The sequence below is a fragment of the Colossoma macropomum genome, unplaced genomic scaffold (assembly GCF_904425465.1).
Source record: "Colossoma macropomum unplaced genomic scaffold, Colossoma_macropomum, whole genome shotgun sequence".
Taxonomy (NCBI): domain Eukaryota; kingdom Metazoa; phylum Chordata; class Actinopteri; order Characiformes; family Serrasalmidae; genus Colossoma; species Colossoma macropomum.
The window spans coordinates 19656008-19670235 of record NW_023494792.1 but is presented as its reverse complement, the minus strand read 5'-3'; the positions used below and the strand labels follow the sequence as shown (position 1 = coordinate 19670235).

The window sequence follows — 14228 nt, the reverse complement described above, 5'->3', positions numbered from 1 at the left end:
AAATCCTTTTTTTGTTTTTCCAGTTTCGAAGCAATGCAAGATGAGATGGCAAAAAAGCATCGTAAGTGATTTCATGTCACTTATACCACTTTCAATCTCCCTCCCGCCCATGCCCCAGTAATACTATATATTGCATACCGTGGTAATATTGGGAGATGGTTTGAAGGTAAAATAGGGGATACGACCCAACACTATTATATGAAGTGAAAGAACCTAGCTTCTCAAAAAGCAGCCTTCTCTGAATTTTAGTACCAAGGATCAGTATTTCAGTTCAGGTCAGTTTTCTCTTGATTTAGAACAGTCTTGATTTTCTTAGAAGAAATGGAAATGTATAATTGCGTGTTATCATTTATCTATGAAAATTGATATCATATTTCCTGATGACATCACCTAGAGGTAACGTGCAAAGAAAAGAAGCAAAGCCCTAAAACTGAACCTTGTGGCTCTCAACAACAAATGTTAACATTTTATGGTGAAGGATTTTCCAGTGAAACCAAAAACTGGCTATTCATCAACTATGATTGTAAAACCGTGCCTGAGAGGCCAACCCAATATTCAAAACAGTTCATTTAAACCTCATGATCACCAGTATCGAAAGCTGGACTAAGATTCAGTAAGACCAATATAGAAGGAGTTTTTCTGGCCCAATCATACGACTTTATGTATTAACGTCACACATACGGACTTGGTGACTCAGCATCTCTAGCTTTCGCCATAACTTTTGCACTGCAGTACAGAACAAACAATCAGCATTGATTTTGTAAATAGTTACACCTAACTATTTACTACACCTAACAGGCTGCAAAATAAACTTGCGATGCTGTTTTTCAGTACCTGTCTCATCCTGCATGCTCAGAGATAAGCACTCTTACTTTCAATTTAGTGCTTTATTGGATTCATGTTATTTATTTAGGCAACTTATTTAAAATGTAAAAAAAAAATATTTAAATGTCAATTTGCCCATTTAAGAGCAAATACTGTTGTATATATTAAAAGATTGGATGATAGAAAATACTGGAAATGTGCTAGTGTGTTTCATTTGTTCATTTACCCCATATGTGAGCTTCAGATGAATAAAAGACTCAAAAAGGAATCAGAATCAAAATCAGCCCTAAAAATTCATGATTGGTGCATGCCTAGTGTTATTCCACCCCTAGGAACCACATCCTGCTACCTTTTAAGCCTGAGATGCAGTGCACCCCACAATTGAAAAGCCTTTGTCTGAATGCTACAAAACATTTTTAGTACTGCCTCTCAGTTGGTAAATAACACAGTTTCTGTTGCATGGACTCAATGTGGGGCTGTGCTCCCTTCTCTTGCAGCCCCAACCACAGATGACTGTGACATTGCCAGAATTTGAACTTATGATCTCCTCATGAAGCCACAAAAATACATACATTTCTGTGTCTATAAAAAAAAATGAAAAGGTAAATTTTCTCAGAGCAGTGTGACTTGTGCTCAAATAGCTCCTAATGCACAGTGAAATGCCATTGTCTGTGCTTAGAAAATATGCTGTTCTTTCTCAATGTACTCAGAGTGTTATTGATTTAAATAGTCAGCTAAAGTCTCATCATCAAGTTCTCCAAGGGACAGGAATTTTGTTGTAATTGATCGGTTTTAATAATGAGAAGGGTAAAACTACAAGAACAACATACAAACCTAACTTTCAAAAAGGTTAGGACAGTATATGAAAAGCAAATAGAAACAGGAAAGCAATGACATTATTGTTTTTTGTAAGTATACACTCATTCTAATATTGATGTCTGCAACATGTTCCAAAAAAGTTGTGAGGGGGAAGTTTAAGACTAGAAATATTGTCAAATATTCAAAAAACATCCAAAACAGTTGGGATTATGCTTGTGTATAAAAGAAGCATCCAGGAGGGCAGAGTCCTTTACAAGCGAGGATGGATTGAGGCTCAGCACTTTACCAAAAAATGCATCAGCAAAAAAACTTAAACAATTTAAACACAATGGGCCAGATTCATAAACAGCACTGCCAGATGTACTGTGATGAGTAAATAGCATGACAGTAATACGCTTGCTCATTCATAAACAAGGCTTACCGGATAGTTTTTGGCCACGTGACAAACCTTCTGACTGCTGTTGTAGAAGAACAGAGGAGAAAATCAGAAGATCAGCAGATTTAACTGGAACTGTACTTAAAACGACCTCTTCTTCCTGCGTCAAGTTGGATTGAAAAATATTTTGCAGGCTCTTAGGACCTATGCCCAATTAGGTTGCTTGTGCTTGAAGTATCATTCAAAGACAATATTTTTCCCCATAGGAAATGAATGGTGGAATGTTCAGGACATTCAAATCTGCTTTTCACGGTCCGCAGTTTTTGACAAACAACCACCAAATTTTGCAAAAACATCACTCATATACGGGAATAGTGCGCTTGTGCTTTTTGGACTGATCCGATGTATAGTTTTCATACAATACGGTGGAACTGCCTTTAAATTAGCACTGAATTTAAGGTGGCACTGACGTGAAGGTGAAATTGCATTTAAGTTAGCAGTGAATTTAAGGTGGCACTGCATTAAAGGTGGAATTGCATTTAAGTGGCACTGAATTAAACATATCAATAAATTTAAGGTGGCAGTGTATTTAGGCTGGCACTGCATTTAAGGTGGCACTGTATTTAAGGTTGAACTGCATTTAAGGTGGCAGTGAAATTAAGGTGGCACTTCATTTAAGGTGGCACTGTATTTAAGGGGACAGCACATTTAAAGTGCAGGGAGTTCAAGGTGGCAGTAGATTTAAGGTAGCACTGAATTTAAGGTGGAAGTACATATGAGGTGGCAGTAAATTTAAGGTGGCACTGCATTTCAGGTGGTTCCTATGCTATTTAATACACAGGAATCTTAAATCCACTGATTCCTTAAATTCACGGCTACCTTAAATTTATTGATACCCTAAATCCGTTGCCACCATAAATTTATTGATGCCTTAAATTCACTGCTACCTTAAATTGACTGACACCCTAAATTCATTGCCATTTTTTATTTACTGATACCTTAAATACACGTCCACATTAAAATTCACTGCCACCTTAAATATCCTACTACCTTAAATTTACTACCACCTTAAACTTATTGATACCTTTAATTCACTGCCATCATAAATCTACTGATACTTTAAATTCACTGCCACCTTATATTCAGTGCTACCTTAAATCTACTGCATCCCTAAATTTACTTCCACTTTAAATTTACTGATATCTTAAATTTACTGCCACTTCAATTTCAGTTCTGCCTTAAATCTACTGCCACCTTAAATTTACTAATACCATAAATTCACTGCCACTTTAAATTCAATTCTAGCTTAAATGCACTGCCACCTTAAATTTCTTAACACCTTAAATTACTGGCACTATTAGGTTGCTTGTGCTTGAAGTATCATTCAAAGATATTTTTTCCCATAGGAAATGGCTGGTGGAATGTTTGGGACGTTCAAGTCTACTTTTCACCTTAAATTTACTGCCACCTCAAACTTACTGATACCTTAAATTCACTGCCACCTTAAATTTAGTGCCATCATGAATTTACTGATACTTTAAATTCACTGCCACTTTAAATTCAGTGCTACCTTAAATCTACTGCCACCTTAAATTCACTTCCACTTTAAATTTAGTGCTACCTTAAATCTACTGCCACCTTAAATTAATTTCCACTTTAAATTTACTGCCTTCATAAAGTCAGTGCAACCTTAAATCTACTGCCACCTTTAATCCAGTGCTACATTAAATGCAGTGCTATCTTAAATTTACTGCCACTTTAAATTCAGTGCTACCTGAATTTTATTGCTACCTTCAATTTACCAATATCTTAACTTCACTGCCACCCTAAACTCAGCACCACCTTAAATTCAGTGCTACCTTAAATCTACTGTCACCTTACATTTATTCTTATCTTAAGAATATCTTAAATTCACTGTCACTTCAAGTTCAGTGCTACTTTAAATGCAGTTCCACCTTAAGTTCAGTGCCACCTTAAATCTATTGCTGCCTTAAATTTATTGCCACCTTAAATTTGTTCACCTTAAATTCAATGCAACCTTAAATTTTCCAATATCTTAAATCCATTGCCACCTTAAATTCAGTGGTACCTTAAATATACTGCCACCTTAAATTTACAGCTACCTTAAATTTGGTGTCTTAAATTCACTGCCACCTTAAATTTACTGATCGAAAACCTTACGTCAGATTGCTTAGAAATACACAAGAACACTATTTGGGTATGGGCCCTACAATCCAGCAAAGTTTTGTGGTTCTAGCTCGAAAACTGCAGGACGAGAAACATTTTATTTTTTGAACATAGAATAATAATAATAAAAAGAAGAAGATTACGAAGAACTGTAAGTTGACTTTGTCAAGAGCCAGCTAATTATGATAAATTGGTGGAAGATTGTTAATGGTTATTAAAGTGTTGCTTAGATGTTGCTAGGCAGTTGATACAGTGTCCAACGGTTGATACGGTGTGGTGTTTGTGTTGTGTTGAGTGTGTAGTGTGTGTGTTCTGTATGGTCTCAACACACCTGTGTTGGGTGTGTTGAGTGTGTATTGTTACTGTTCTCACTGTTTTATTTTTTAGAACTGTTTTATTACTGTTTTATTTGTGTCATTACCATTTTAGTTTTTTATTACTGCCATTATTACGGTCATTACTACTGTTATTGCTCGGCATTAGGCTGTAAGCGTGTAAGTCTGTGTGTACTGTGTATAAGTGTCTGTGTGAGAGATGTGCATTGTGATATCACTTGTGGCAGTTACAGCTAATGTTCTAAACAATACACCTTTCATTTCCTATGGGAAAAATTTCATCTTTGAACGATAGTTTTACGGAAAACAGATCGGCCCAAAAAGCACAAGCACACTATTCCCGTATATGAGGAACATTTGTGCAAGATGTGGTGGTTGTACATCAAAAATTGTGGACCAAGAAAAGTTTACAAAATATGAGCATAAATTAAGAAGTAGAAGAAGAAGAAGATTACAAAGAATGAAAAATTTCAAGCCAACTTAATAAATTTCATGAGAATACAACATCAAATTTGGTGTTTTTGTACCGTTTTCAATTTAATACAGGCCAAACAGAATTTACTAGTCACTGTTTTTTTCTGTAGCATTTGATATACAGTGCCAAACTTTTTTGGAATTGAGCTTGTATTTGTACTATGGTGACAACTTGGTAGGTGGAAAAGTAAACAGATCTTGAATTTTTGTTTGGATATCAGACAATGTATCTATCAGAAACCCAAAAATGAAAGCAGTGTAAAAAAAATACAGACATGTGACTTTACCACAGTTGAGTCAAAATTTGTAACATAATTCTTTTGGTCTCTGAGAGGTGGAACTAATGTAAGTGAATACAAAATGCATATAAGTTTAAACAAAAGCAAGGTGGTCACACAAGAATTCACTCAAAACTGTATACACACTATAATTCATATACAGAGGAGCAGCTGATCTACAGTAATATACACCATGAAGAAAACTTGTTAGTTTCTTGAAAATGTCAAATGTCAAACTTCTGTAGCAGCATTTCACTATTGATTTTATCCCAGTTTGGCTGCTTCCTTTAAGGTGGAGTGTTGCAAGTGTAAATGGAGGATGTATTATGATCATCTCTTAATCATCTTGATCATCATTTTTTTTTTCCTTAGGATGCTTTCCCAAGTGCCCCTCAGAAAGGCCATACCTGGATGAGAAAACCATGAAATGTGTTTCAAAACCTTACTGTGGTTGCTATATGAATGATCAGCACTACAATATTGGAGAAGAAATATCTACAGAAGTCTGCAAAAAATGGTATTGCACAAACTCAAACAATTTTCTGTTCACACGTAAAGTGTTTGTGATGTGCAGTGTCACTTTTTATATTTTTTAACAATAAATAATCATTCTTTGTAAAGCACCTGCTCCTTACAGGGTACTTCATGTTACAGTGAAACAGGTCAGTAAACTATACAAAGAACAGTTTTTATGACTTTGCAATTACCAGACACATTGCAAGTTCTGCTTTGAACTGACTCAGTTGTGCTTGGTCACTGTCAACATTCTGATGATTTAGGAAAAGTACTATACAACACAACAGATGGGAATGGAACATGTATCTCTGCTGAATGTGGACTCAATGGAAAAATTAACAGGAAGATGTTTACATGCCCCACACCTACCCCCATCCCTATTATCAGTACTACAGTTTCAACCACAATATTTGATTTCTCAACACCTGGTAAGTAGTGCACTTCAGAAAAATAGCTAAATACATGACTGTGGCATGCGCCCGTTCCCCACCCACTCGCGGCTCTCTCCCCGCCGTCCTCGCCGGGGTTCGTCGCCGCTCGATGTTCAGGCCCCGCCTTCCTGCCGGCTCTCGCAGCCGTCATCGTCGGGGCCTGGAGGGCGGGCGCATGCCACAATGACAAACAAAATTAATTTAAACAACAGCAACTACTACATTAACCTCTTCAACCACACCTGTTACAGCAAGAACAACAACATGGAAAACAACAAAATTAACCACCACATTAAGGCCGTCAACAACAACTGTTAAAGGGAGCACATCACCTACAAAGAAAACTACTCCAACAAGGACAGTGGAAACTCCTTCAACGCCGAAAACGACAAAATTAACCACCCCAATAACACCCTCAACACCAAAAACAACAAAACTAACCACCCCATTAACCCCCTCAACACCAAAAACAACAAAACTAACCACCCCATTAACCCCCTCAACACCGAAAACAACAAAGATAACTACCCCGTTAACCCCCTCAACGGCAAAAACAACAAAACTGACCACTCCATTAACCCCCTCAACGCCGAAAACAACAAGGATAACCACCCCATTAACCCTCTCAACGCCAACAACAAAACTAACCACCCCATTAACCCCCTCAACACCGAAAACAACAAAGATAACTACCCCGTTAACCCCCTCAACAGCAAAAACAACAAAACTGACCACTCCATTAACCCCCTCAACACCGAAAACAACAAGGATAACTACCCAATTACGCACCTCAACCCCGAAAACAACCAAAATAACCACTCCATTAACCCCTTCAACCCCAAAAACAAACATAACCACCCCATTAACCCCCTCAACACCAAAAACAACAAAGATAACCACTCCATTAACCCCCTCAACACCAAAAATAACAAAGCTAACCACCCTATTAACCCCCTCATCACCAAAAACTACAAAAACAACGACCCCATTAACCCCTTCAACGCCAAAAACGACAAAAATAACCACTCCATTAACCCCATTAACACCAAAAACTACAAAGTTAACCACGCAATTAACCCCCTCAACACCAAAAACAACCAAAATAACCACTCCATTAACCCCCTCAACACCGAAAACAAAACTCACCACCCCGTTAACCCCCTCAACACCCAAAACAACCAAAATAACCACTCCATTAACCCCCTCAACGCCAAAAACAACAAAGCTAACCACCCCTTTAACCCCCTCAACCCCAAAAACAACAAAGATAACTACCCCATTAACCCCCTCAACACCAAAAGCAACAAAACTAACCACCCCATTAACCCCCTCATCACCAAAAACTACAAAGATAACTACCCCATTAACCCCCTCAACACCAAAACCAACAAAACCCACCACCCCATTAACTCCCTCAACACCAAAAACAACAAAACTCACCACCCCGTTAACCCCCTCAACACCAAAAACAACCAAAATAACCACCCCATTAACCCCCTCAACACCAAAAATAACCAAAATAACCACTCCATTAACCCCTTCAACCCCAAAAACAAACATAACCACCCCATTAACCCCCTCAACACCAAAAACAACAAAGATGACTACCCCATTAACCCCCTCAACACCAAAAACAACAAAACTCACCACCCCATTAACCCCCTCAACACCAAAAACAACCAAAATAAGCACTCCATTAACCCCCTCAACGCCAAAAACAAAACTAACCACCCCATTAACCCCCTCAACGCCAAGAACAAAACTAACCAGCCCATTAACCCCCTCAACGCCAAAAACAACAAAAATAACCACTCCATTAATCCCCTCAACCCCGAAAACAACAAAACTAACCACTCCGTTAACCCCCTCAACGCCGAAAACAACAAAGATAACTACCCCATTAACCCCCTCAACACCAAAAACAACAAAGATAACCACTCCATTTACCCCCTCAACACCGAAAACAACCAAATAACCACCCCGTTAACCCCCTCAACGCCAAAAACAACAAAGATGACCACCCCTTTAACCCCCTCAACACCAAAAACAACAAAGATAACTACCCCTTTAACCCCCTCAACGCCCAAAACGACAAAGTTAACTACCCCTTTAACCCCCTCAACGCCAAAAACAACAAAACTCACCACTCCATTAAGCCCCTCAACACCAAAAACAACAAAACTCACCACCCCATTAACCCCCTCAACGCCAAAAACAACAAAAATAACCACTCCCATTAACCCCCTCAACACCAAAAACAACCAAAATAACCACTCCATTAACCCCCTCAACACCAAAAAACCAACCAAAATAACCACTCCATTAACCCCCTCAACACCAAAAACAACAAAGATGACTACCCCATTAACCCCCTCAACGCCAAAAACAACCAAAATAACCACTCCATTAACCCCCTCAACACCGAAAACAACCAAAATAACCACTCCATTAACCCCCTCAACGCCAAAAACAACAAAAATAACCACTCCATTAATCCCCTCAACCCCGAAAACAACAAAACTAACCACTCCATTAACCCCCTCAACCACGAAAACAACAAAGATAACTACCCCATTAACCCCCTCAACACCAAAAACAACAAAGATAACTACCCCATTAACCCCCTCAACACCAAAAACAACAAAACTCACCACCCCATTAACCCCATCAACGCCAAAAACAACAAAAATAACCACTCCATTAACCCCCTCAACACCAAAAACAACCAAAATAACCACTCCATTAACCCCCTCAACACCAAAAATAACCAAAATAACCACTCTATTAACCCCCTCAACACCAAAAACAACAAAGATAACTACCCCATTAACCCCCTCAACGCCAAAAACAACAAAGATAACTACCCCTTTAACCCCCTCAACACCAAAAACAACAAAAATAACCACCCTGTTAACCCCCTCAACGCCAAAAACAACAAAACTCACCACTCCATTAAGCCCCTCAACACCAAAAACAACAAAACTCACCACCCCATTAACCCCCTCAACGCCAAAAACAACAAAAATAACCACTCCATTAACCCCCTCAACACCAAAAACAACCAAAATAACCACTCCATTAACCCCCTCAACACCAAAAATAACCAAAATAACCACTCCATTAACCCCTTCAACCCCAAAAACAAACATAACCACTCCATTAACCCCCTCAACACCAAAAACAACAAAGATGACTACCCCATTAACCCCCTCAACGCCAAAAACAACCAAAATAACCACTCCATTAACCCCCTCAACACCGAAAACAACCAAAATAACCACTCCATTAACCCCCTCAACGCCGAAAACAACAAAAATAACCACTCCATTAATCCCCTCAACCCCGAAAACAACAAAACTAACCACTCCATTAATCCCCTCAACCCCGAAAACAACCAAAATAACCACTCCATTAACCCCCTCAACACCAAAAATAACCAAAATAACCACTCTATTAACCCCTTCAACCCCAAAAACAAACATAACCACCCCATTAACCCCCTCAACACCAAAAACAACAAAGATAACTACCCCATTAACCCCCTCAACGCCAAAAACAACAAAAACAACGACCACATCAACCCCTTCCACGCCGAAAACGACAAAAATAACCACTCCATTAACCCCCTCAACACCAAAAACAACCAAAATAACCACTCCATTAACCCCCTCAACACCAAAAACAACCAAAATAACCACTCCATTAACCCCCTCAACACCGAAAACAACCAAAATAACCACTCCATTAACCCCCTCAACGCCAAAAACAACAAAACTAACCACCCCATTAACCCCCTCAACGCCAAAAACAACAAAAATAACCACTCCATTAATCCCCTCAACACCAAAAACAACCAACATAACCACTCCATTAACCCCCTCAACCACGAAAACAACAAAGTTAACCACCCCTTTAACCCCCTCAACACCAAAAACAACAAAGATAACTACCCCTTTAACCCCCTCAACGCCCAAAATGACAAAGTTAACTACCCCATTAACCCCCTCAACACCAAAAACAACAAAAATAACCACCCGCATTAACCCCCTCAACGCCAAAAACAACAAAACTCACCACTCCATTAACCCCCTCAACACCAAAAACAACAAAACTCACCACCCCATTAACCCCCTCAACGCCAAAAACAACAAAGATAACCACTCCATTAACCCCCTCAACGCCAAAAACAACAAAAATAACCACTCCATTTACCCCCTCAACACCAAAAACAACCAAACTAACCACTCCATTAACCCCCTCAACACCAAAAACAACAAAGATAACCACTCCATTTACCCCCTCAACACCGAAAACAACCAAAATAACCACCCCATTAACCCCCTCAACGCCGAAAACAACAAAGATGACCACCCCTTTAACCCCCTCAACACCAAAAACAACAAAGATTACTACCCCTTTAACCCCCTCAACGCCAAAAACGACAAAGTTAACTACCCCATTAACCCCCTCAACACCAAAAACAACAAAAATAACCACCCCATTAACCCCCTCAACACCAAAAACAACAAAACTCACCACTCCATTAACCCCCTCAACACCAAAAACAACAAAACTCACCACCCCATTAACCCCCTCAACACCAAAAACAACAAAACTCACCACCCCATTAACCCCCTCAACGCCAAAAACAACAAAGATAACCACTCCATTAACCCCCTCAACACCAAAAACGACCAAAATAACCACTCCATTTACCCCCTCAACGCTGAAAACAACAAAGATAACCACCCCTTTAACCCCCTCAACACCAAAAACAACAAAGATAACTACCCCTTTAACCCCCTCAACCACGAAAACAACAAAGATAACTACCCCATTAACCCCCTCAACACCAAAAACAACAAAACTAACCACCCCATTAACCCCCTCAACACCAAAAACAACAAAACTCACCACCCCATTAACCCCATCAACGCCAAAAACAACAAAAATAACCACTCCATTTACCCCCTCAACACCAAAAACAACAAAAATAACCACTCCATTAACCCCCTCAACACCAAAAATAACCAAAATAACCACTCTATTAACCCCTTCAACCCCAAAAACAAACATAACCACCCCATTAACCCCCTCAACACCAAAAACAACAAAGATGACTACCCCATTAACCCCCTCAACGCCAAAAACAACAAAAATAACCACTCCATTAACCCCCTCAACACCAAAAACAACCAAAATAACCACTCCATTAACCCCCTCAACACCGAAAACAACCAAAATAACCACTCCATTAACCCCCTCAACGCCAAAAACAACAAAACTAACCACCCCATTAACCCCCTCAACGCCAAAAACAACAAAAATAACCACTCCATTAACCCCCTCAACAACCAAAACCACAAAGATCACCACCCCATTAACCCCCTCAACGCCAAAAACAACAAAAATAACCACTCCATTAATCCCCTCAACCACAAAAACAACAAAGATAACTACCCCATTAACCCCCTCAACACCAAAAACAACAAAACTCACCACCCCATTAACCCCATCAACGCTGAAAACGACAATAACCACTGCATTAACCCCCTCAACGCCAAAAACAAAACTAACCAGCCCATTAACCCCCTCAACGCCGAAAACAACAAAAACAACCACTCCATCAACCCCCTCAACACCCAAAACCACAAAGATCACCACCCCATTAACCCCCTCAACACCCAAAACCACAAAGATGACTACCCCATTAACCCCCTCAACACCCAAAACAACCAAACTAACCACCCCATTAACCCCCTCAACGCCAAAAACAACAAAAATAACCACTCCATTTACCCCCTCAACACCAAAAACAACCAAAATAACCACTCCATTAACCCCCTCAACACCAAAAACAACAAAGATAACCACTCCATTTACCCCCTCAACGCCGAAAACAACCAAAATAACCACCCCGTTAACCCCCTCAACGCCGAAAACAACAAAGATGACCACCCCTTTAACCCCCTCAACACCAAAAACAACAAAGATAACTACCCCTTTAACCCCCTCAACGCCCAAAACGACAAAGTTAACTACCCCATTAACCCCCTCAACACCAAAAACAACAAAGATAACCACCCCATTACCCCCCTCAACGCCAAAAACAACAAAAATAACCACTCCATTAACCCCCTCAACACCAAAAACAACAAAACTCACCACCCCATTAACCCCCTCAACGCCAAAAACAACAAAGATAACCACTCCATTAACCCCCTCAACGCCGAAAACAACCAAAATAACCACTCCATTTACCCCCTCAACACCAAAAACAACCAAAATAACCACTCCATTAACCCCCTCAACACCAAAAACAACAAAGATAACCACTCCATTTACCCCCTCCACACCGAAAACAACCAAAATAACCACCCCGTTAACCCCCTCAACGCCGAAAACAACAAAGATGACCACCCCTTTAACCCCCTCAACACCAAAAACAACAAAGATAACTACCCCTTTAACCCCCTCAACGCCCAAAACAACAAAGTTAACTACCCCATTAACCCCCTCAACACCAAAAACAACAAAAATAACCACCCCATTAACCCCCTCAACACCAAAAACAACAAAACTCACCACTCCATTAACCCCCTCAACACCAAAAACAACAAAACTCACCACCTCATTAACCCCCTCAACGCCAAAAACAACAAAGATAACCACTCCATTAACCCCCTCAACGCTGAAAACAACAAAGATAACCACCCCTTTAACCCCCTCAACGCCAAAAACAACAAAGATAACTACCCCTTTAACCCCCTCAACGCCCAAAACGACAAAGTTAACTACCCCATTAACCCCCTCAACGCTGAAAACAACAAAGATAACCACCCCTTTAACCCCCTCAACGCCAAAAACAACAAAGATAACTACCCCTTTAACCCCCTCAACGCCCAAAACGACAAAGTTAACTACCCCATTAACCCCCTCAACACCAAAAACAACAAAAATAACCACCCCATTAACCCCCTCAACGCCAAAAACAACAAAACTGACCACTCCATTAACCCCCTCAACACCAAAAACAACAAAACTCACCACCCCATTAACCCCCTCAACGCCAAAAACAACAAAGATAACCACTCCATTAACCCCCTCAACGCCAAAAACAACAAAAATAACCACTCCTTTTACCCCCTCAACACCAAAAACAACCAAAATAACCACTCCATTTACCCCCTCAACACCAAAAACAACCAAACTAACCACTCCATTAACCCCCTCAACACCAAAAACAACAAAGATAACCACTCCATTTACCCCCTCAACACCGAAAACAACCAAAATAACCACCCCGTTAACCCCCTCAACGCCAAAAACAACAAAGATGACCACCCCTTTAACCCCCTCAACACCAAAAACAACAAAGATAACTACCCCTTTAACCCCCTCAACGCCGAAAACGACAAAGTTAACTACCCCATTAACCCCCTCAACACCAAAAACAACAAAAATAACTACCCCATTAACCCCCTCAACGCCAAAAACAACAAAACTCACCACTCCATTAACCCCCTCAACACCAAAAACAACAAAACTCACCACTCCATTAACCCCCTCAACACCAAAAACAACAAAACTCACCACTCCATTAACCCCCTCAACACCAAAAACAACAAAACTCACCACCCCATTAACCCCCTCAACGCCAAAAACAACAAAGATAACCACTCCATTAACCCCCTCAACACCCAAAACCACAAAGATAACCACCCCATTAACCCCCTCAACGCCAAAAACAACAAAAATAACCACTCCATTAACCCCCTCAACGCCGAAAACAACAAAGATAACCACCCCTTTAACCCCCTCAACACCAAAAACAACAAAGATAACTACCCCTTTAACCCCCTCAACGCCGAAAACAACAAAGTTAACCACCCTAGTAACCCCCTCAACACCAAAAACAACAAAACTAACCACCCCATTAACCCCCTCAACACCCAAAACAACCAAACTAACCACCCCATTAACCCCC

At 40.1% G+C, this 14228-nt stretch overlaps 1 protein-coding gene across 1 annotated transcript in view; it reads left to right on the top strand.

The window, feature by feature from the left end:
* LOC118812736 (mucin-2-like) overlaps positions 1-6972 on the top strand; it is a 104851-nt gene extending 97879 nt beyond the window's left edge. The window contains exons 28-32 of the mRNA XM_036577843.1: positions 5667-5811; positions 5916-5956; positions 6074-6238; positions 6493-6602; positions 6955-6972. Coding sequence (XP_036433736.1) covers positions 5667-5811; positions 5916-5956; positions 6074-6238; positions 6493-6602; positions 6955-6972 — 479 coding nt within the window. The remainder of the gene's footprint in view (positions 1-5666; positions 5812-5915; positions 5957-6073; positions 6239-6492; positions 6603-6954) is intronic.
* The last annotated feature ends 7256 nt before the right edge of the window (positions 6973-14228 follow it).